This window comes from Aquila chrysaetos, chromosome 3 (genome assembly GCF_900496995.4).
Source record: "Aquila chrysaetos chrysaetos chromosome 3, bAquChr1.4, whole genome shotgun sequence".
NCBI classification, from domain to species: domain Eukaryota; kingdom Metazoa; phylum Chordata; class Aves; order Accipitriformes; family Accipitridae; genus Aquila; species Aquila chrysaetos.
In genome coordinates, this window is record NC_044006.1 from 20,114,215 (window position 1) to 20,138,844 (window position 24,630).

A 24,630-nucleotide genomic window follows, 5' to 3' on the forward strand; every position below is an offset into this window, starting at 1 on the left:
TTTGTGTGCCAAGATGCACACAGATCCCTAACTTAGTCTTGAATACCTGCCCTCGCTACTTGTGCAAAATTTTGTACCACTTCTAAAGTAACTTGCAGAACACAGACTTAGATTTCCCACTCCATTTTCCTCACCAGTTTCATCCTTTCGTGCTGCACCTTGGCTTCCCCATAGAGGTAACCAGTCACCAGGAAGCACTAAGCACAAGCATGCAGGAGTCGAGGCTGGGTGAGTCCAGGCCACTGTTTTGTTCCAGGGAAATAGTGGGATGAGCAAAGGAAAGCAAAGAACATTCAATACAATAGTGCTGACCAAGCCCTAGGTCCAGTTCAAGCCACCAGTAAACTAATCTGGGCTTAAAGCACTTCTAAATCAAATAGCGTGTGTGCGTGCATGCACACGTGTGAACTGTAAAGAGGACAGAAGCCTAAATCTGGGTAGAAACCTGTGTTATACATGCAGTTCAGATACACTTTGATAGTGTTATACCAGAGAATTGTAGATAGGTTTCTTTTAGGCCAAGGTTGAATATCTTTCCTTTTCAAATGACGAGCAGAGATTCACTGCTTTTTCTTTTACTGTTTTTTGAGGGTTGGTTGGTTGGTTGGGTTTTGTTGGTTTTTTTTGGGGGGGGGGGTGACAATGATTGAGATATCACTTTCCCTGGCTGACATCTTTTAATCACAGAAGTAACAAGAAAACCCTTACCCCTTGCTGTCATTAAGCCTACCACAGAAAAACAGCAGACACAGCACACCTGTCAGTGGAAAACACTCAGCATTAACAAAAAAAAAAAGTTCTGTTGCTAATCTGTGCATCTGTCAAAAAAACAGAATTTCAAGCCAGTAAATACACCATTCTGTCTATAATTAATGCTACCATTCTACTAACAAATCTTTTAGTGCAAAAGTAATTTTTGTGGCTATTAAAAAACAGAAAAAATCCTCTTGTCACAATCAGCGGAGGCTTCATCTGTTACTGTCATACACCAGGGGCTACAGAAACAGAAGCAGGACTGTTCAGTAGCAAACACCAGATGCCAGGACACCTGGGTCCTTGACTCACTACTTTGCCACTGGTTTCTCAGGATGTAAAAGGCAACGTCTTCTGTAAGGGGGAGGTACTGGAGAGCTTTGGGCTTCAGCCTCCTCGACTTGCTCTGAACCACTTTGGGAATCAGCTCCCTCCATTGACTACAATGGAGTATTAGTGAGACCAGACTTGTTAATTAGGCATCGGGCATCTGTAAAAGATGGAGAAGAGGATTTCCCTAACTCAGGGGAGCACGAGAGGGAGTGAATACCTGAAAAACAGGGACACCCCAACACTGCAGTAACGGAGACCATAAAAACCCGCCAAGGCCAGGTCAACACCACACAGTTCTGTCAGTGCAGCAACACAACCTAACCCAACCCAACCCAGGAAACGTTCGCACCCCAGAGCCAATAAGCAAAACCCTCAGCAAGTGCAGCCTGCTGATGGGAGACCGCTGTTACTGGCTCAGTTCACAGCCCTTAAGACGGCAGTTTTAACGTGTCAGTAGAAACACTTTAGTATAAATATAGCAGTAGGGGTTCTGCAAAGCACACAGGACTTTGGGAAAGCTGGGTCTTCATGTCCTCTTCCCCTTCACTCTCAGCTGCAGCTTCCTCAGTTACTCCCTTCCCTCCCACAAAGACATCCTCACTCCCAAATCTGCATTTCACCAGATCTAAGCATTGCCCCACAGATCATATGTTTAGGATGTTAAAGTGACTGTACAACAAGGAAGCAGTGAAACATAACATTACTTAAAAAAAAAAAAAAAAAAACAAACACCAAACCCACAGAATTTTAGAGAAACTTCTTACTCCACATCTAGTGTCCTAACAAGCCACAGCACTCCCCATTTCCTCAAGTACTTCACAAGCAGGGATGCCAAAAACACCCAGTCAAGAGTAGTGAAGAGTTATAAAACACCTAGGAACCTACAGCTGTGGATTACAGCATGTTTGTGTGCAACATACTTGCACCACATATTTAAAATACAGTTTAAAATACAAAGCAGGGCTTTAAGATGTGGCTCTTCACTCAACCACTTTATTAAGTGAGCATACCTTTGAAAACTGAGTGAAGAAACCCCAAACACACTGCTGGCCTACCAGGGTAGAAAGGTCTCTATGTGAAGGAACAAAAAAAATTTATACCGCAGGATTTTTGCTATTACTTTCTTCTGTACTACAATCTTGGAGTTCTATAAGGAGAATCTAATCAAATCATAACTGCACCTGGATACTCCAGCTGGCCAGAATGTGAACGAAGTACTTTGTAATTAATTAATTGGTGCGTAACTCCAGGAATCTCATCATTACATATTTCCTTTAAATATAGCAGAATTAACTTCTAAGAGATGAGACTCCTGCTGTTTCTTAAAAAATTTTGCTGACGCAACAATCTTACAGTCATGTTCTGCCTTCATCTTGAAAATGCCATCAGCTGCAGGCAGCAAAATTAAAATTCAGGCTCCAATGGGGAGGTTCTGGCTGGCTGGCACTATGGGGCTAACAAAGTCACTGCCAGGAAAAAAAAAAACCACCAAAACCAAACAACCGAACAAATAAAAACTCCCACAACAAACAAACAAGAATTAATAAAACTGTTTTATCTCTTTCCTAAAATATTGTGTCCTGAACATCCTTTACGCTAGAGATCAGGAATGCCAAGACACTATTTCTGCAGGACCCCAAGTGTCTGCTGGTTCCATTTCCACTTCTATAAGAAAATATTTAACTGTCTACTGCATTTAACTCATGTTTCCTAACATAAAAGACAGCAACAAGTAGAAAGCATAAATAGCATCCATTAGACTGTAACTCACTAAATATTTCTCTTTCTTTTTTCCATTTCTTTCACAATTTTTAATCCTTCTCCACAGCTATTGCATCTTCAATCTATTAAGCTTTGCTGCTGTCTCTGTGCTCAACAGTATAAGACAAGACTTTTACATATTTTTCAGTTATGAGGTCCCAGCCACGCACCACGGGATGCGAGTTCACAGCTTGAAAGACTCCAACCAACCAGTGGGAATGTGGCTTTGGACAAGCCAGACTAATAAAATGTAACATGTGATGATAATGTTGCCCTTTTATCCAGGATGGCTGGCTGCCACCACAGCGAAGAACTGGAGCTCTAATGATGAGTGCTCCAACCCCACAGCCCTGTAAGAAAAGGAATCCTATTTTTCAACACCCATTGTAATGAACCAATCATTGTGAATTACGTTAACAAAGCACTGCCTATGTATATATGCGTGTTAGTGCACTGAATTATATCCAATGCATTAAAACATCTGCATTATTGTTTCCAAGGTTATTCTTGTTGCTGAACAGCTTTTTTTTTTTTTTTTTTTTTTAAATTGAGACCTTTCATTAGTCCAACAAAGCAAATGGCACATTAAGTTAGTGGATATTATTTCCTTACCAGTTCTATTAATAAACCCTGATGGTAACAAAACTGAAAGGATTATAAAAATGTTAAATATTTTCACTATGTCTATATGCTGGTTAGTATCTGCCTTATGAACAGTTTCATCTTTGATTTTGTGAAGCTGAAATACTGACAGGTACAACAAGGAGCAATAAAACTCATTAAATTATTGTTAGCATCTGTTTAACACCTAAAGTTGATTTTAAGCAAGCCCTACCTTTAGTAAACTGGCTTAAGCTAGCCGAATGTTTTTCAATCTTTTTGAAAAGGCAGCCACCTTTCAGCTCATCTACTTTTGGGTAAGTTTCCAGTTAGCAGCAACCAAGGTCCTCTTTCAGAATGGCTGAGATACAGCTGCAGTAGCCAGCCTCAAGCACTAACTCCCCTCTCCAACCTGACAGAAAGCAGCTGCTGCTAGCAAATCCAGGCAGGAAACATTTTTATAAGCCAGTGTAATATTATTTCTCCCCCTCCCACCCCGATCTGCTTCCTAGTCCTCTATCTTCAAGAAACTGAGATCTTGTCAGCTGTTAAAGGCACTGACATTTCCCTTAACTACTTTAAACTCACAATGTGCAATGACACTGGAAATCTTCACAATATTAATACCAAAAAGCATCAGTACCTCCAGCTACTGCAATGCTATTACAACTTTTTGGATAAGGGTTCATATAATTTTGCAGATTTGTGGGAAGGAGGTAAGAGCCTCTCTCTTCCTTCATTCCCTCAGCACTACACCCCTTGATTTTGAGAGAGTCAGAGTCTGGAGCCAGAACTAAGAGCAGGGAGCGACACGGTACAGGCTCTGGTGCAGAGAGACATCAACATCCCTCTCTTCTTCACCACTTGAACGATGCTGGTGCTCACTAATATTGCATACATTTAGACTTCTGATGCTAGGTTTGTATTGGTATACTGCTATTACTAGTGACAGCACTTGCAGAAACTACAGCTATTCTTAGTCCACACACATGGCAGAAGCGATGTGCCACTTTCTTTTCTCTAATTTAGCATTTTGCAATCCCTTTTGAACTACATTTCTCCCCACAGTCTGAGAAACACTGCACTAAATCAATTAACAATCCCCAAGGGTCCAGATTTAGGTCTGAAACCCAAAACGATTTCAAAGTTCCCTTTAAAAAAAAAAATCTTACTTGTTTCCTTTTAATATGCAGTGAAGTACAATGACTTCTCTGAAGAAAAAAAATTAAAGTGACATTTATAGCATACACTGGCAGAAGAGACAACTTGAAAGACACTCTTAAAAGATAAACTTACTGACTAAATTTAAACCTTAGAGAAGGCATTAATGTAAAGCAGTCCATGGTTCCTCCTATGTGCTGCACTCTATTAACATGAAATTGTCATTAGACAGTGCTCCTGTAAATTTTGCCCACTGTACCACATTTGTACTTTGAAAACACAGCTTCCCCCCCCCCCTTTTTTTTTTGCTAATGTAAAGATTCACATCTGCTAATTTAATCTATATTTCATTAACTCATAGATAAAAGTAAACCTGGAGGAAGAGACTGTAAGGCCAAGTTTTATTATAAACTGTTCCCTTCTGTAGGAACAGTGTTTACCTCCAATGGTGAGTAAGTTCATCCCCGGGTTTAGAGAAATCTGGTTTTAGTAAAATTTGTGTTAACACACAAGAGTGGATTTGAATGGGGTAAGCTAAAATAGTTATTGTCCCCAAATATCCACCTTGTGCCTTTCCTGGAAGCTGCTTCCCCTGCAGCAGGAAGAGTGAAGCTGTAAATCCACAGAACAAAGTACCCAGGTAACCTAAAACCAGCACTGGCTTACCTAAAATAATTTGTGCTGTAACAAAAACCCAACAGTTGGGAATGAGTTATACATAACGGGCACAAATTAAAGCATGCAAATTTCCATCTGAACACAAGAAATAACATCCTCTTAGAAAATGGCTATTTCTGGGACAAATAAAGACGAGAAAGGATACAGTAGCCTGCATCCTGGTTCACCTGTACAGAGGCTGTGTGGCCCTACCCTTAACATCTTCCACAATAATCGGCCAGAAGATTGGGAGAAGGAGGTAACAGGCAGTCAGCATCTACCATTCATTTCTTCCCCAGACCGCACCCCTAAAAAGTCCACAAAAAGATCCCAATGCAAATTCAGACACCAACCCATTTCCATTCCTCCTCCTACATGACAGGAAGACTTAAAAGTAGAAGATCATTCCTATATCCAGCTCTTAAAAGTCATAATAAAATCTTTTCATTAAAAATTAATTTTGACCACAGTACTGTGGTGGGTTGACCCTAGTTGGACGTCAAGTGCCCACCAAAGCCACTCTATCACTCCTCCTCCTCAACTGAACAGGGGAGAGAAAATTTAATGAAAGGCTCATGGATCGATATAAGGACAGGGAGATCACTCACCAATTACTGTAACAGGCAAACCAGATTCAACTTGGGGAAATTAGTTTAATTTGTTACCAATCAAATCAGAGAAGGGTAATGAGAAATAAAACCAGATCTTAAAAACACCTTCCCCCCACTCCTCCCTTCTTCCCGAGCACAACTTCACTCCCAAATTCTCTACCTCCTCCCCCTCCAGCAGCACAGGGGGACGGGGAATGGAGGTTGAGGTCAGTTCATCACACCTTGTCTCTGTTGTTCCTTCCTCCTCAGGGGGACCATTCCTCACTTGTCCTCTGCTCCAGCATGGGGTCCGTCCAACAGGAGACAGTCCTCCACGAACTTCTCCAATGTGAGTCCTTCCCACAGGCTGCAGTCGTTCCCAAACTGCTCCAGTGTGGGTCCCCCACAGGGTCACAAGTCCTGCCAGAAAACCTGCTCCAGCGTGGACTCCTCTCTCCATGGGTCCACAGGTCCTGCCAGGAGCCTGCTCCAGTGTGGGCTTCCCACGGGGTCACAGCCTCCTTCAGGCATCCCCCTGCTCTGGCATGGGGTCCTCCATGGGCTGCAGGTAGATATCTGCTCCACCATGGACCTCCCTGGGCTGCAGAGGGACAGCCTGCCTCACCATGGTCTTCACCACGGGCTGCAGGGGAATCTCTGCTCCGGCACCTGGAGCATCTCCTCCCCCTCCTTCTTCACTGACCTGGGTGTCTGCAGGGCTGTTTCTCTCACATGTTCTCACTGCTCTCTCTGGCTGCAGCTTCTGTTGCACAGCAACTTTTTTCCCCTTCTTAAATCTGCTATCCCAGAGGCACTACCAGCATTGCTGATGGGCTCGGCCTTGGCCGGCAGGGGGTCCGCCTTTGGAGCCGGCTGGCATTGGCTCTGTCGGACATGGGGGAAGCTTCTAGCAGTTTCTCACAGAAGCCAGCCCTGTAGCCCCGCTGCTACCAAAACCTTGCCATGCAAACCCAATACAAGTACTAATATTGCCAGTAGGGATTTATGCAGGGGGTAAGAGTCCAGATGTTATTTTTCAAATTTACAATTGAGGACAGTGATAGAAATGGGGGGAAACCCAAATGAAAAAAAAAACCAAGTATTCCGGAAGAGAGTAACTGAATTCAGTCAAGTCCATCTCTCAAGGAGAAAGCAGAAAAGTACATTAGCTTGCACATGCTTTAAAATCAGGTTTAATGCATACAGGCAACAGCCAGTTGCTAGGTTTACTGCAACTTAACTAGTCCCCACCTGGTAAGAGAGAGGTAAAGTAAGCAAATAATAAGTAAGTAATAATAATAAGTACTTATAGGTAAGTAAATAATACGCAGTTTTGCCCTCCTTGTTTAAAGCAACTTTCCAGGAAAAAAGCAGTTGTAAAACCCTGACATCAAATAGTACATTTCAATGAATGAGAAGAAAGGTTAGGCACAGAGGCTGGTTCTGAAAAACACTTAATTATATATTAATTGTGCAGCAAAGAGTCTCTCTAACTCGGTGAAACTAATTTTGTATGATTAAAGTTAAAACTGTCATTGATGAACCCAGGTTGACAAACCTACAGAAAACGCAGTGGGAAGCATCAACTAGGAAAAGTTCTGCGCCTCATGAAGTTGAGGTTGTTAGAAGTCATGCACCTGAAGGGGAGGTTTTTAATGTAAAGTTTAATAACATTTGGTGGGAAAAAATACTCGAGCTCTTTTCAGGCCCAACACTTTCCAGTACACCACTGCTAATCACTGTAGTTTCACAATGACATTTCCTCACTTCGAAAATATTTTATTCTCTTCATTGCTAGGCAAAATATGCATATACACAGCAGGTGAATTGGGATACTGTGCAACTGAATATAAATAAATGCTACCAAGCGTATACAACAAGCAACCTTAAAAAAAAAAATAAATCCAGATTTTCCTCTGATCTCTTATATGGTATTTGTACTTCAATATTTGGAATAGCCTCAGTACCCTGAAAGATAAAAAGCCTGCGTCATGCTACAGTGAGGTTTTTTTGTTGTTCTTTTAAAAGTAATAATACAGTGCTGTTCTTTTAAATACTGTTTTTCTTGCTAGTAAGGGATCAGAGAGGGAGGAAACTGGTAACGCAAAGTTTTTAGGATTTTCTGAATATATGTCAAATGCTGCTTGAATGAGCAGATCCCACCTGGGAGACACGCACTGGCTGCAATGTCTGGTCAATGGGAAAGTCATTTCTCTTTTCTGCCTTCCTTTTCCCTCCTTCCCTTTATCATCTCTGACAGCTAGCCATCTGAGGTATGAATCATCTCCACTACAGCTCTTCAACTAAATAGATGTTTTAAAGGAAACAGATTGGGGAAAAGTTAGCATTAAGTGAACCAAAGGCAGAGCTGTGTGTTTAGAAGCATGTATCACCCTGTATGTTTTCAGGGCTCATTCCCACATCACTCCCATCGCTGAAAAAGGCAAATCTGCGGGCCTGTGTGTATGGGTATTAAGAAAGGATGTTTCTTTCCCATCTTCATTTCTTGTCACCACACCTGTATTTTCCATGTCAGAAAGGTGAGGAATGAGACCCTCAAACTTCATTCCCCCATTTCCCCCTGCATCAGGAGCAGGCTGCTGTTAGCCTTCTCCCTTTCAACCTTATTTTCCCTCTTCTCCCTGCTCCTCCCCATAAAGCGGCAGGAGGAAGCTTGCAGACAACTTGGCAGGCTGGGTTGGAAGAGTTCTACCTGACATAAGTTAGCATTGATCTTTCTTGTCCCCTCTAAATCTTATGTCATAAAGGAAAAAACAAGGTTCCAGGACAGTAAGCTCATATATGATGAGATAAGGTATGAGGTTTTTTGGAGAGTTACTTTAAGCCGTTTTGTAAATTAAAAACAATAATTTTGGTATTATTTTGCTGCTGCTTGGAAGGAGACTGCATAATATTTGTTCATTTTTGTCCCCACTGTACTTGGTAGCAATAAGCTGTTCATCATGACTAACATGCATCCTTCCCTGAACACAGTGTGCACAATGTCTACCATTTGTTATATAAGAAGAAAAAAGTAAAACATTCTTCACTCCAGAAGGCAAGAGATTTGTATCTGTAGATATATGCTTACTAAAAAATTTCAGCAAATGAAAATGGAGAAGCTTGGCAGGTCTGGAAATCAAACTACAAAGTGCTAACTGCTTGGGAACTCCCCTTACCTTTAAAGAGGCTTCCAGAGTGCCTGAAAATCATACTGCTGCTATTTCAGCCACCCTCTAGTACCATGTTTCTGCAAAGTTCACACAGGAATTTCCCAAGCATATGCCACAAAATGGTTAACTAGAAGTGAAACTGATTGCACTGCATGAAGAAATTAGGATCCCATTTCAGTAAAACATTTTCAGCATGAATTGAAATTTTCTCCTCTCCAATAGAACTTTATAATGTACTTGGTCCCCAGATACACTAGGGCCTAAAGCACATTACGAAATGCTTTCCTTCACTCTGAATACTGTTTACAGAAATAATAATTATTCTAAACAGGTAACATGCTGTATGATTTCAAAACGTTATGGGTAAGCTGTTAAGAGGTTGCTTTTAATATTAATACATGTGCCACAAAAACAATCTCAGAGAAATCCAGAACATAAAGCATGGCACTTGTAATAACTTGATTTGGTTTGTTTCCCCCCAACCACTCCCCCACCCAAATTTCCTACAAAGAACCTTTAATTCATAATTTTGAATTTGTTAGCTTCTGTACACTGCCTCCAATCAGTCCATGTGGCTATTGCATTAGAAATAACCAGCTAAACAGGACAACCCCTGAGATTCCTGTACGGAACAGCAAAGATCCTTCTGCTCACAGTGCACCACTACTTAAGTTCCAAAATCTGCACTTGCTGCAGCCATTCAGTATGATCCTACTCCAAATGAAAAGCACTGACTAAAAATTCGAAGACTTTCCACCCAGAGGTAACAACATTACCACAATTTCACAGTTGAACAAACTAAGGCACGAGAGTGTTAAGTGGGTCACACAAGCAGTAAACACCTTATTTAAGCAGCTGTTTAAAAAGAAAAAGCAAATCAGAAAAAACAGCTAAACACATCAAAAACATTAAGCAGTAAGAGAGGAAGAGGGTTACGCCCATTATAAAAAACACCTTTTACCACACATGCACTCACAGAAACATATGTGTGCCCTAAGTAAACATAAATGCAGAGAAGAACTTATTTACACACAAGCATTGGCCGAGCACACATACACAGGCACTTACTTGATCTATTTCCATTAACTTGGGGAAGGCACCTGGCCATTCAATCGCCACCTTCACTATATCAGCAGGAGGGGGCATTGCGACGCTGCTGTTCTTCGGAGCCAGTACAACTGGACACTAAATACTGCAGAGAGTCTCTCTCATTCGCACCTGCAGGGAGAAGGGGAAAAAAAAAATAAAAAAAAATAAAAATAATAATACAGCAGTTCAGACAGAACTCCAGTGCTGCTGCTTCGTCTCCTACATTTTGCCTGGCTGGGCAGGTGGATGAAAACCTATGTGTGTATGTATATGCAAGGGCAGAAGAATGGCACATATTACAGAATCAGACACAGGACACAACACCACAACACGCTGCACAGCTCGACAGTCTGTTAGAAAGATGGCTGAAGCACTGAAATGTACGGTGAATAATAGGCATGCATTAGATTTAAACAGAGAAACTATTTTTAAATATTATTAAATATGCTGGTGGGGAAAAGCGACAAACTAGAGGAAGCTCCTGTTACAGTGTCACTCCTGGAGACCCAGGGAAGGTGACCGAATTGGTTAAAGCTGGCACTCCAGGAGAAGAGATTGCCCAGGAAGTTATGGCCAGGAAACACTGTTTCTTTTAACTATACCAATGATCTTCTGGGTGTTCACAAATAGATCACTGCACTATAGCAACCAGGATGTCAGGAAGAAGGCAGAACACACAGCAGTTTCCACATATACATACACACACACAAACACATACCCTCACCTAACGGATCCAGACACCCATGTAGAAATAATTCTTTATGGTAAATGTCAGATACGTGAACACACAAGGATACAGTATACATCAACAGTAAAATGATCAGCTACATAAAGCATCATAGTTCTGCAAAAATATGAATATCAATACGATCTCATGTCAAACAGCACAGGCTGTGAATTTTGGGGAAGGAAAGGGGAAGAACCAAGTCCTCAGGTTTTGCAGAATGTAAGTTCTGTCTCTTTTGGCTCATCAAAGTTTGTAACCTCGCAATAAACAACAAGCATTTTTCAAATGGGTGTAGTGCCTTTTGGAGCTTGCAAACAAACCTTCTGTACCCCTCTCCCTGCTCAGCAGTAGCAGGACTGCCACTGAAGTAGCACAGCTTTGCAATTCTCAGACACGGCAACCCATGCACCCTCCTGCAGGCTGCCAGGTTCCTGCTTGCTTTGCCAAATCCTCCATGCCGACGGTGGCATTTTCTGCACGCTCTGCCGAGACCCGGCAAAATGCCATCATGTATGACAAAACGAGAGAAGCTGTAGAAATCCCCAGAGGTGCAGTCCCACTTCTTCTTAGCAGAAAAGAGAAGGAAGTGGTGAAAGCATGGACACATGCTTGCACACATACCCCTTGAAAGAGCTAAGGCAAGAGATGAGCTGACAGAATATACCAGACATCCAAAAGCCACAAACAGGTACAGGAAAAAAAGACTCTGACCACCGTCAGTTGCTGCTGCAACTAACACAGTCTAGCAACCCTTCTCCAATTGCAGCAGAAGCATGAACTCAGATGAGCCCAAACAAAATCATGAAACCATGCCTTTATCAAGAAATTTTGTACCTTCGTCTCATACTACTTATAAGTGAGAGGTCATCCAGCCTTCATATATACGGCTCTACCCTTCCTTTTTCCTTGTGTCCCCTCTGGTCTACTCTGAAAATGCTCAGTTCTCCATGTTTGCAAGCCCTGCTACATTCTACATAGGGTTCTCAAGACATACCATAAAAGCAGTTTATGAAGTTTAACTCTCCAGCAATTTACTTCCAACCATGGCAGTTCTGATGCCGACAGGCTCGCACATCTCCACAAAGCAAAGCGCAAGGCAGTAAATAAGACAATGGACAGTCTATAAATAAGACTGTATTGCAGGAAGCCCCTTGAAAGACTAAACAACATGATTAAGAAACACAGTGATATTGTCTACATTTGGTAGATGTTACAGGGACCGGGATAAACACAATTAAAGCATGCAACTGGCTTGCTGGTCGTTAAGAAATGTCAGACATTCACTTTTGGCTGTCTTTTCCCCTGCAGAGCCTAAGCAGATGCAAAGTCCCCACCATTTCTCCCCCGATACCTCCTGCTCCCGCCACATATACCTGCCATGAGCAGTCCCCTTGCTGCGCAGCGCACTGACTCAACTAACCAGCAAAAAACTATTTTTGGTTATCTGGTTTTTACCACATTAGAGTCAAACAGCTTCCCAGAGGTGGCACAATGTGGTGGGGAGGGGGAGGAGAAGCAAGACTTGTTGGCAGCAATGAGCTGCTAATCCACCTCGACAAGTCAAATGAAACTGAGATCTGGCACCTTTTTGCTTCCACACTCACCTCCTCAGCAGAACAGTCCTCGGTAGTCTCAGCCCAGTGATGTTTTGGTATCAAACTGCCCACAGCGCTTAAGCAGAGCTGGCTGACCCAGTGCCTGACTGACAGGTTTCTCCCTGCATTCCCTGGCACAGCACCGCATCCCTGGCAGGAGGGATGCTGGAAGCCTCAGCCAGAGCCCGAGTTTACTGGCCGTGACACAAAAAGAGCAGCAGCAGCTCCTGCCAGACAAACTTGACTGAGGATAGCTTCAGATGAGTAAGCCCTTATTTTCAACAGTTTCATTTTCCCCCCATCATGTTTCTTCTACAGTTTTCAGAAAAAAATCATCTGTAGGCCACATATCTATAGAGAGAGAAGGGAGACCTATAAAAATTATAGAATCCACCTAATGCATGGGCAAACACACTTTCTGTTAACTAGGAAGACAGGGAAGCAGCTCAGAGCACTGTCACCTCTCACCTCAGGCAGGTAACTGAGGGGAAGGTAACTTGCAGCCCAATACTTCCCCTAGGAGGTTAGCTAGCTCCAAAGCTCACAATGAATGCCAGAGAAAAAATGTTGATTCATGACCACTGGCCATACTACAAAAGCAAAATGACATTATGCAGCAATACGTTTGCAGAAAACTTCCACTCTCACATACAAATGTGGGCATTAACCCTCATGTTGCTTTAGCGAGTTGTGGTCCGTCTTAACAAGTCACACAGGAAGAAAGCAAATGGTTTAAGAAAGAAGAGTCAAGGAAAGTTGACAGTAAGTTAATCAAATTCAGCTGTGGAAAATAAGCATTTGCATTCCAAAGCAAGGTGCAAGAGAAGTCTGCCACAGCATTCAGAAGACAATTTCAGTGTGACTAGTTTTTAATGCAGGCTAGCACAGATCCCCTACATAATTATAATTATTAATATACGTATGCTTACACAGTCATAAAACACAAAGCAAAGTGACAGATCTTGAACTAATACAAATGGATGTAGTTCCACTTCTCCCACCAGGAGAAGACCAACTTGGAGGCATCAGAGTAGTCTGAATGCTGAAAAGCATATATAAAATCATCACTACGAATTTCTTTCTGTTTCTCAGTGGACATCCTAATCAAATATGCTGACTTTTTTTTTTCCTAGTTTATAATCTTATGAATCCAATGCATGATAATTTAGTTTCCTTCTACCTATGTGGCAATGCCAGAAACAAATACTGTTTTTTCTTTTTTTTTTTTTTTAGGCCAAAATAGATGTTTAGCTGTCATCACAAAATTATGGTTGCAAAGAAAATTCTGCAATCTACAGGGCTGACAATTACAAATGACCTACTACTTATTCCAGTGGTACACAGCACGTTAGACACTGCCCAGTAAAATAAGGAAGGCACAATCCCTGGTGTGAAATGCTTCCAATTTAGTAAGCAATTTTCATTATGTGAATGAAGAACTAGAACCGATCTGAACTGCTTTTTGTTATGCCAGCAGCAGTCAAGCAGTGAATAGGATACAGCCGTCGCTAAAATGTCTAGTTACAGAGTTTTCTCAAGTGCAACTCCTTTTTCTCTCCCAGTGGGATCCAAGAAGCACTGACATGTAAGAGCAACTTTGCAATTCATTTTTACGACATTTACTTTCAAGGCAGAATCTGAAGGCAACAGGATGCATGTGCGGGCATGAGTGTATGAAGTGGAGGGGGAGTCTGAGAAAAAGGAAGGCAACTTCCCATTATTTTCCCTTATACGTGCACGCAGCTGTAACCTGGAGGAGGTTTAAGCAACTTTCATGCTCAGCAGCACACTATTTTATAATCTGAGGGAAAAACCTCCACAACCAAAACATCCCTACCACTTGAGTACACTTTCTTACATCAATAGGGTTTTTCAGAACCATGACAGATTATCCCATTAAAGTGCAAATTCTGCGAGTTATTACCACATACAGTGTATTTCTGCATTTCAACCAGGCTATGCAGTGCTTCCAGTAGTCTACTAAGCCAGTGTAATAAACACTCAAGTTGGAAATCAAAGTATGTTAAATTTAACGCAAAAATGCATCAGCACAGACACACAAGCTCTCAATTTACCTGCCTGGCTCTGAGGGAGCACATATGTCAGTAAAACATATTGACTTTTCCCCTTCTACCTATGCATTGCATGTGGAAAACGGGATTTTATTCATGTATGAAATTAGTTCTCAGTAGAACTAATTTTTAAAACAAACAAACAAACAAAAAAAACCAACACAAAAACCCAAACTTGCTTTGCAATTTCCCTGGCACTTTCCATACACGGATCTCAAAGTACTTTGAATAACTTATAGCTATCAGAGCACATCTCTCAAGAAATGAACCTATTCTTACTCTACAGACAGGAGAAAAAAAATGCAGGCTAATAGGAGTTATGTGACTCGCGGTTCTAGTCATATATGAAAACAGCAGCCTACAACAGCTCATTTCTTCTTTTACAGAAGAGAGGTAATATTCAAACAGCAGGCCAAGCCATTTCGTGAACAGCTCGAGTAAGGAAGTTAATGATTAAAAAGCGACCGAAGGAACGCCACGTGCATTTGAGAATTTAATAAAACAAAGCACGTGTTTCTCCTCCTTGGACAAAAGGCAGCATATAGAGGAATCACCTAGAGCCGGCACAGATCCCCCCACTCCGCCCTTGCAGGCAGGTTTTCCCATGGCATTTCTTCAAGGCAAAACAAGGTGAACGGAAGGGAGGGCAGTAATGCAGCCCAGACAAGGCAGGACACAGCGGGTGCCAGCAGGGAGCTGAGCCCTGAGCCCCGGGGACCCGCAGCCAGAGGAGAGAGGCACACGGGTCCCTCCGCTTGGGACCTTACGTAAGTAACCACTTCTTGTCAAACCTCATCAGCTTCCTCCGCTTGCCTCCCACTGCCCCAGCAAACAGAAACTAAGCGGCAAGTTCAGCTGGAAGGTCCCTCGGGGACCAAGTCTGATTAACGATTTTAGAAAGATAATCCAACGCTGGATTAATATCCCCCAAGAGAGTTATTTTTGGAGTTGAACTGCATGACTGCACAGCCGAGTCTAAGGAGCTGTAAACATGCTCCACCATCTCTGCAAGAAATAAAAACAGGGCACAGAAGCCACAGGGCTGGATGTACACTTTGTGTACATAAAAAGGCTTTCATGCTGCCTTTTTCCCTTTTGTTAGGCGTTCGGTGCTATTCACCCCTGACCTAGACAGGAGTCAGGGGCCCGGCAGACCCATGTCAATAAAATCCACAGATGCTTTGCCACAAACGGAAGATAAAGCTCTAAAGGAGCTACGAGCTATATTCTAGTAAGGGATGGAAAAGAGGGGGTGATCTCAGAGAGCAGACAACCTGGGGGGGCTGCTACCCCCTCGGCAGCAGCCACTGACTCTGCAGGAAGACCTGACCCTACTCAACGGACTTCCACGGTTCAGAGCGGTCCATCAGCTTCCCAACAAGAACGTTTCTTTGATGCTGAACCTGCAGTCTGCTCATCAATGATGCATCATTAGCCCAGGAATGCACCATTTAATATTATGATAAAATGAGCTTTGGACTCTTCAGGTTTAAATACACCACTTTTCCTCTCCAAAATACCTGGAAACCTAGTATTGGAGGAGATTTTAGGAATATGAGTGTGAAATGTACAAAACAGGACAGTTTTTGCCACTAGCGAAGCCGCCCAGGAAAGATGGTGAATATCTGTGAGGTTATCACCTGTCTCATCCTCACATACCCATAACCTTTCTTCACAATTTCATTCCAAGTATTTTACCTTTCCCACAGTCATCTTGCTGTTCCTTTCCTTAGGAAGCATTTTTTGTGGTTGAGGTTTCACCATCAATGACAGGCCCACTTTCAAAAAAGTACTCTTCAAAACTAGAGAGAAAAATAGGCTTTAATGGGTGTTTGAAAAGAAAAGGTGGAAGAAAACACAGCAGACTGGATGTACTCAGAACACAAGCAAGCAGGCTGTCTGTTCTTGCTTCTGAAGCACATATTGAAGCATACCAGCAAAATTCAGGTACTTATTTAACTTGAACTCCCCCGCTTCTTGGAAGATCGCTCTCCTTCTACTAAGGAACTTTTAGTTACACGTCTATAATTCAGAAGAGAGAGGACTAAAAACTTGGGTTTGATTATTCAAGGTATCTGAACCTTTGTGGCAATTTAATTAATATTCATATACCATCCACTCAGATAAAGATACTCTGTTTACTAAAGATGTTAATATCTGAGCTCTTCAAAGAAGAGATCAGGAAAGTACCAAACTCAAGTATTCAAAAGACTATTCCAAGAAATAAAAAAACCAAAACAAAACAGTTAAAAACAATACAAAACAAAACAAAAAAACCATGCCAAAACAAAAAAAAACCCAAACCACCAACACACCAACAACAACCCAGCAGTCAAAGAGGTAAGGCTGCACAAAAAAAGCATGATTTTTCAAAGGTGCCGAGTACCTGCCTAGCATGTGGAATTTAAGGACCATAGCAGGTATCAAAATCAAACACTACTCCGAATAAAATGTTAGAATCCACTTAAACTTTTCACAGTTTATCAGGGCTTGCCACTTCATTTGGGGTTGTTTCTTGTCATTGGGCTGTACTCCAGATGTTTCTAAACTGAAGCAAGCAGCAAAAAATACACTTTAAAATCCAGCTGAATACAATTTTCTTTTCCTACCTCTCTCAGGGTAGTCTCACATAACCTGAGAGGTAGGAGGGACATAATGGGAAAAAGACGAAGACTCAATTTCAGGCAGTGGTGCTGCTGTTCTTAAAGGGTTGTAAGGACAGAATTAGAGTTTTCAGCAATAAGAAAGTTGGAGCGGAGAAGAAAGGAAAAGGGACACTAGTACTGTGAAATAACAACTAAAATAAAGCAACTCTAAATATTACAACTCAAAAGAATGGATGCAATGGGGGGAGTGGTGCTTTTTAATGCTTAAGCTAAGCACACTCCAAAGGACTCCACTTCCAGTTACATCGGACTAAGTTTATTAGAGGCTGGTTGAAAATATGCTGAAGAGAAACAGAGAAAGCTCATCAAAAGTGCTGTGACTCAGGAAAGCAATTTTGAATAGAATTCAACTAAGAGTAAAGAAATAACAAAAGGTGACAGTCCTCTTTTCTAGCACTAGCATGATCTGCCTATGGTACTTGGGACTTTACTGGCATTTGGATAAATCAGGGGGCTAGAAAGGACACACAAAAGAGCATCTTGAGTCAAGATGATAACACTTTATTGCTTCGCTTCAGCAGAGGCCAAACCAAGACAACGATGACTGGCTATATCTCAAAGGAGATAACAGATACAAGAAAAGCTCAAGGTTGGGAGAAACCCTAAACTTCCTGCTAGAAGCAAGATGAAGCAGCAGTGTAAAAAACAAAGTATTTTCTACCCTATCAATGCTTATGACACATACAGAGGAACTCATGGTACAGTCAGGAAGTTAGCAGTCAGATGGAGGAAGAGAGGGCAACAGAGATGCATGAATGCTAAAGGAAATAATCAAGTTAAGGAACAGCACAGACAGCATGTCGAAGATTGAAAAAAACAGAATGATTTTCTAAAGAAATCATTGTGCAAAGAAAAGTACTGTGGAAAAGAGAGACACATTGATACTCCACAGTGAATAAACAGAGCCTGATGTTCATCATGCTCATCAGAAGTAAACGAAACAGCAAAAGAAAGACTGGATACCATTTACGAGTCTAATGAGGACACAAAAGTTTTGAAGACACCAGCCTTTTGCTTCAGGGACTAACACCACTGTTCAAAGATGACATAAAGCAAGAGAAGGAATAAAACCCACCTGTCAGTAATCTTGCAGCAGAAATGCAGCAGATGCAGCTCCATCTACAGAGGTGTTCCTACTGGCACTGTTTCTCTTGCACTTACTGAAATCAGTGCATCAAAACAGCTAACAGTCAAAACACCCCACATTTTCCTGACTTCTCAGCACTATACAGTCTCTGAATCCACCCCTGGAGACTCCTAGCTCTCTGCCAGTTTACATTCTCATATTCACAAAGAACAATTTGCCCTTAACACTTGTGGACTTCCCAGTGCCGGCTCTGAAGGACGTTCAGCAAAAAGACAAGACTGCAAACAGAAAATACAGTGATGGCTGCCCAAGGCAAAAAAAACGCATGGCACAGTTAGTATTAGAGACCTTGTCTATCACTAAAACTTGTGGAATAGCTTGAGCTATTCTGCATTAAAGAGATTGTATCTCCAAACAATATTAGCTATTAAGACTAATCTGACATTTTAATGGACATTATTAAACGCACTTTGGAAACACGAATACAGAGATGCTAAGGAAACAAACATGGACACAGTCACATCCCCCAAAAACACTGTGCATATGCCCATCCTTAACCCTGATCCCACCCTGCTTTGCTGAGTACTGCTCAGTCTGTGTACCTGCAAGCCTGGAACCACTGTTCCAGGGACATCCCAACCAGGTATCACCCTCCCTTTCAATGCTGACACATACCTTGGGTCCATCATTTGTAATTCTAGATCAGGAAGACCTTGCATACCTGAGCAATCTTCTCAATTATCCAGCCAGGTTAACCACAAGATCACTGTAAGGTAAAATACAAGCAAAAAGACACTGAAGAGCCCAAGAACAGGGCAAGCTCCAGGTTCATACAACCAGAACGCAGAGGGTATTTTGGAGGAATGTTAGAAACCTTTCAGAAGAAACTTGACTACAAGATAACAGCAGCGCCAACACTCTGCTCACCCAGCCCATTTCCAGGGGAGACGTGTCCTGTATGAAGCTTGGTAAACTGCATTAAGTGTGACACTTGGTAATAGGAGATCTAGGTATTTTAACATGAGATTACCCCTTGCTCATCTCTGTATTGCAAAAACCATGAGTAGCAGATGACTCTGCTTGAGCAGAGGGGTTGGACAAGATGACTTCCAGTAGTCCCTTCCAGCCTTAACCATTCTGTGATTCTTCAAGTACACTGATGTAATGACTCTAAGCACTCTTTAAGTCCCAGCCTGCCCACTGTGTTCCAATATTGCGCCTTTTCTGTACTCAGCTGTGCACGCAATGAGCAAAAAGAGCTGCTTTTGTAGCAGGTTGCCTTCTATGCCATAACAAGGTTCTCTAAGCACACTAAAACCAGCCATTGGTTACAACTTAGGACCAACAATCTCCATAACTCTTCCCAGCTGGCATCCAAGAGCACTCATTCAAAAAAGATCCCAGTCTTCCGTAACTTGAACTAAGATTTTAAAGATCAAGATGAAACTTTACTTCTGACAGGCAAACTACGGTAAATTGCTTTGGTGTTACAGTCTAATACATCACATTCAAGCACTTGGTACAATTTGTGGGCACCCCATGATTTTTACTCCACACTTTATTCAACATTAAAATCCACATGGCCCAGGGAAATAGGAAAGAGTGATGCACATATTCTTCTACTGGTTTGAGTCATAAGCTCTAGAGGGTCATGCCGTTTAAGCAGCAGACAACAGTTGAAAAGCTTACTGTGTCTCCCTTTTAGCAGGAACAGCAGGACAGGCAATGTGTTCACTCCAAAGTTACAACCCTCCTGTGAACTTAAAACCCCACCAAATCTAATTTATGCTATTATGCTGGGCTATTAAAAAAAAAAAGGGGGGGTGGGGGGAGGCAGAGCACCAATTCAGCCACTACATTTAAAGCTAAAGTGAGGTCCTATGATTGTCTCCTGGTTTACTATCAGAAAAAAGTGGAAATACATTCACAAAGAAACTTGACTCATGAAAAATATTAGCTAATTTAGTAAATATGTTTACTTCCTTGCTCAGGTAAAAAGTCACTATCAATTAATAAGTCACCTTTGTAGTATATATACATATATATATATATATATATATGACCTGCTTCTGCAAGTATTTTCTAACTCATAAGTAACTATAATTACAAAGGTTCTCTAAAGCTCCCCAAATGGCTACAGCTAATACTCACTGTCAAAAGCTAATGACAGCACAGCTGTGTTTCCCCATCTCTACACTCCGGTTGAAGCTCCTGCTCCAGCCTCTCTGGGAACATGCATAGTTATGCCAAGAATGAGCATTACACTCACTGTTTCCAAATTGGCTAATCAACCAACTGAGTGCTTAACCTTCCCACAATACACGCATCCAGACAACGCAACCAGCACCGCCTGCACACTGAGGAGTGAACTGTGCCAGCCACATTATTCTGCAAGACTCAGGGCAGCTTCCTTCTCAGGAGCCAGAGTATCAATTGTCACCAATTGCTGCTGCAACTCAATCAGCTTCTATCAAAACACCCATTCAAAATGAACCAGCACTTGCTGTGTGATGCTTTTCTTTATTATCCTAAAAACAAATAGAGTGCCTCAAATATTAAATAACCTCTTGATTCCACCCAGGAGTCATTGCCAAGTACTTTACCTGCTAAGAACTTACAATTGCTAACTACAGAACAGGAAGAGGCTAGCAGCAACAGGCAAAAGGACACTATGCCTTTGCTGCATAATAAAGTGTGTGCCTCTAACTTAGTATATAGCTAAAAAAAAGATCCCCGTAACTGGTTTATGTTAACGATATTGTAATACATACATCACCCTGAGCCACCATCCTTACGCTCTCCACTAAAATGAAATCTTTCTATTCCAAAAACCTCACGCTTCTGCCATTCAAACTCCAGTTCCACAGCAGATCTGATGTCTCTGCTTCCCCAACGTCATGACCTGGCCTCCTCCTCCCCAGTGCTAGCAGGGGCACTTGTCCAGCAGGCCAGTTCAGAGAGGTGGACTGTCCAAAAACTACCACAGAGCAAAAAAAAAACCAAACCAAAACAAAAAAAACCCAAAACAAAAACCCCACATTTTCAGCCAGATTAGCCCCTTGAACATGTTCACCACTCACTCACCTGAGCATCAGGACCACTATAAGGAATGGGTAGGGGCAAAGAGGAAAGCAGGAATATAACCTGCTCATCTTAAACCATCATGTCCAAACATGCCCCAAGCCAAAAAAGAGGATGTTTCACCTGTGCAAAGTTCATGACACACAGCTGAGATTCAACCCCATAGAGGAGAACAATGTAAAAATACGCAAATACTTAGTTCATTACAGTATGTTTCATTAACTCAATGAGCTCCTTTATAATTGTAACAGACTTTAAAAGATTAAAGTATTTGGATAAAATCCAAATAGATTTTTAGTCCTCTGATGATTGCCAGAGTTTCTATCTTCAGAAATACAAAGTAACATCCCTCCACCAAGTCCCTTGTGAGAGTAACCACTGTTTATCCTTCCTGCTTTCAGATTTCAGTCTTCCCAAATTAAATTTTCCCATTGCACTTGGGGGTGAGGGGTGGCAAATCACTGTTCGGTTAACTGTCTAGTTCAGTTTGACATAGTTGGAAGTGTTTCCAAATAAAGCTGTCAACTGAATTTGACCATTTTGAACTTCCTAGAGGGCTAACACCTGGCTGAAAAAGCCCTTTGTGTGAAAATGGCAACACTAAAACAAAGCACAACACAGTAACACCGTGGCACTTTTCATCTGCTTTCAGTAGTAATTTAACATCAGTAGATCTCTACTGTTCAAGTTTTAAAGAGATTAATAGCTAAATCGCACTTACAACAGAACAGTCCTCTTTCTGCCCTTCAGTAAAGCACTTCTACTCTGCTGCTGTGAAGACTAAAACATAGCTTTCCAGGTTTGGCAGCATAGCGACAACAGTAAACACAGAGCCTTATCCACTCTCTTTTTACGCTATATTAAGCAATATTCACAGGTTGTACACTGAAAGTATAAGCATTTCCAAAAAGCTGCAGTGCACATCTCTACTAAAAGAATACTCAATTTTCTTTTCCCTCCTCCTCCCCCCCCGCCCCATCCTACAGCACATTGATATAGTCTTCATGCTGCATTCACAGAACCATAGCCACAGCCCATCAGAAGATCTTAATTTAGAGTAAGGACAATGATCAGGAAAGAGATGTCCTGTTTCCAAAGCTGGCAGACAACTTGCCCTATAACAAGTGGACTCCATGCCTCTGAAGACCAGGACTTCAGTCCCATTTCAATGACAGTCCCCTCCTCCCAGCAGCAGGTTCTGCTGTTCTGTCAGAGCTGGATGTGACTTCCTTCTACCTTGCTTGGAAGATTACTCCAGTATGTAGGGCTCACAGAGACATGTTCTCTGCAACATGCAGTTCCCGATTGCTTCTTCTTGATCTGGGCAGGCAAAACGTAAGAGGACAGTGTACATGAGGAATGAAGGAAAAGATGTTTTCGAAGATTTTTTCCAAGCTTCTTTTTCACATGTGCCCTTCTCCATACTCTGGAACAGATTCCCACTAGCCACAACACCTTCACAGGCTCTCTTCTTGGGGTGTTAAAGAATTAGATGGATTTCAGCAACATCTCTTACCTTGCTGGTCTCACCCACTATGCCAACAACTTTGACTAGGACTGGGAAAAAAAACTGATAACATTAACTCCACTTAAGGCACCTGAAGGAAATTCTGAAGCAGCAGTGCCAATAGGTAAATGTTCTGCATCAGTGCCCAGGACAAAGTCTAATGCTGCCATTTAAACAAGACAGAAAAATGTATTCTTGCATTTGCAAAACAAACCTCTTGAGACACAAAAGCCCCAGATTCTTATTTGACCTTGGTGTCACTGTGAGAATGTAATCATTAGCAGCTATTGTAAGATTCACCAGAGAAAAATAAACTAAAAAAAACCACCTGCAAATAGACCTTACATGTACCAAGGTTTTTCCCCACAGCACTGATTAAAGAGAAAAACTCCCTACCACACGTAGTAATCATGCTGTTCAAATGAACAGAAAGTCTGCTTCAAAGACGAGGATGTTAAACTTGGAACCAAGAACACTTGTGTTTAATTTTATTTTATTCAAAGGCTTTGTGTGCGGCCACGTACTTGCCCTTTGGTCCTCTGTGCCTCCAACAGCCAACTATAAAATGGGGCACCACATTTCCTCAGAGAAACTGAGAGGCATTTAGAGGCTACAGGGGGTTGTATCTAAATCAGGCGGACAGATTACTCAGAACAGGCAGCCGCCTTATTTATTCATGTGCTCGGACAGACTACTCACCCGGTTGTTCCTCCATTTTACCATTCCCAGCTCTCAAGGTCCTGAAAGTAGAGGCTGGCTTACCTATTTCTTGCTACCATCCTTAGTTTCAATACAACACCTGCCATTAAAAACCAGAGAGGTAGAAGTGGAGTATGCAGCTTCAGAGTCTGCTGGAAACAGTCTGTGCTTTTTTTAGCATTTCAGAGCACACTGCTGCAGTTATCCATCAGACGGGGCTTCTCACAAGAATCCCAGGTATGGACTTCGGGATGGAACAGAAAGGGGTGAACCATTTTGTGGCTATATTTATTGGCCAATGTATTCCAATTCTCTTACTCTGGCAGTTAAAAGATTCATTACCAGCACAGAATGACAAATACATTTCTAGGTGGATTACATAGTTTAAAACAAATCAGTAAGGGAAACTAATTTCCCAGGCAAAATAAAAGCATCACCATTATATTCATTTAAGCCAAGACTGAAAGAGCACATAGAATATGCTGTAGGGAGCAAGTCTGAAGTCTCATTGCCATTTTTCTTTACATATAAAGCTGGTTTTCCTTACGTTAAGAGTCCCTGAGGCACACACAAATGTCTGTGGAGCCAATCAAAATGCAAATACTCTGAAACAGCCCAGTGAGCAACTACCACTCATCTCTTTACCACGTTCTTCCTTCTACGCAGGCTTTCACCATTTAATATGGGTGATTTTGCCAAACACTGTGTGCTTTGGTTTTAGAGCCCTGAAAGTTTAAGCTGTTCTCAACTTAGAAATAACCTGTCATCTGGCTCTGTGGTTCAGTCATTCCTGGCAACTGCCTTATTTTCAGCACACACATGACAGGAAGAGACCACTGTCCTGTGACAGTTACCTCTTTCTGGCCTCTTTCTGTAGTTTTATACAGTGAAATTAATGCATGGCTGCTGGCTACCCTACCTTCCCATCTTTGCTTTTAGTCATTTAATTGCTAAAGTGAAAATACAGATGTTAAAAGAGACAGCCACATGACAGAAAACACTTGCCTCTTGCTTTGAAGACACATAACGCGACAGCAAGATGAAAAATCCCACAGCTACAAAGGATCCCAATTTCCTCA

The 24,630-nt window shown here is 41.9% G+C and overlaps 1 protein-coding gene across 3 annotated transcripts in view; it reads right to left on the reverse strand.

Annotated features, from left to right (window-relative positions):
- ELMO1 (engulfment and cell motility 1) overlaps positions 1-24,630 on the reverse strand; it is a 323,193-nt gene that overhangs the window by 260,873 nt on the left and 37,690 nt on the right. For 2 of the 3 annotated variants that reach the window (XM_030008954.2, XM_030008955.2), the window contains exon 3: positions 10,097-10,246. In XM_030008954.2, coding sequence (XP_029864814.1) covers positions 10,097-10,174 — 78 coding nt within the window. In that variant the 5' untranslated portion in view covers positions 10,175-10,246. Of the gene's footprint in view, positions 1-10,096; positions 10,247-12,448; positions 12,465-24,630 lie in introns of those variants that run through there. The other variant, XM_030008956.2, reaches the window with a different exon arrangement.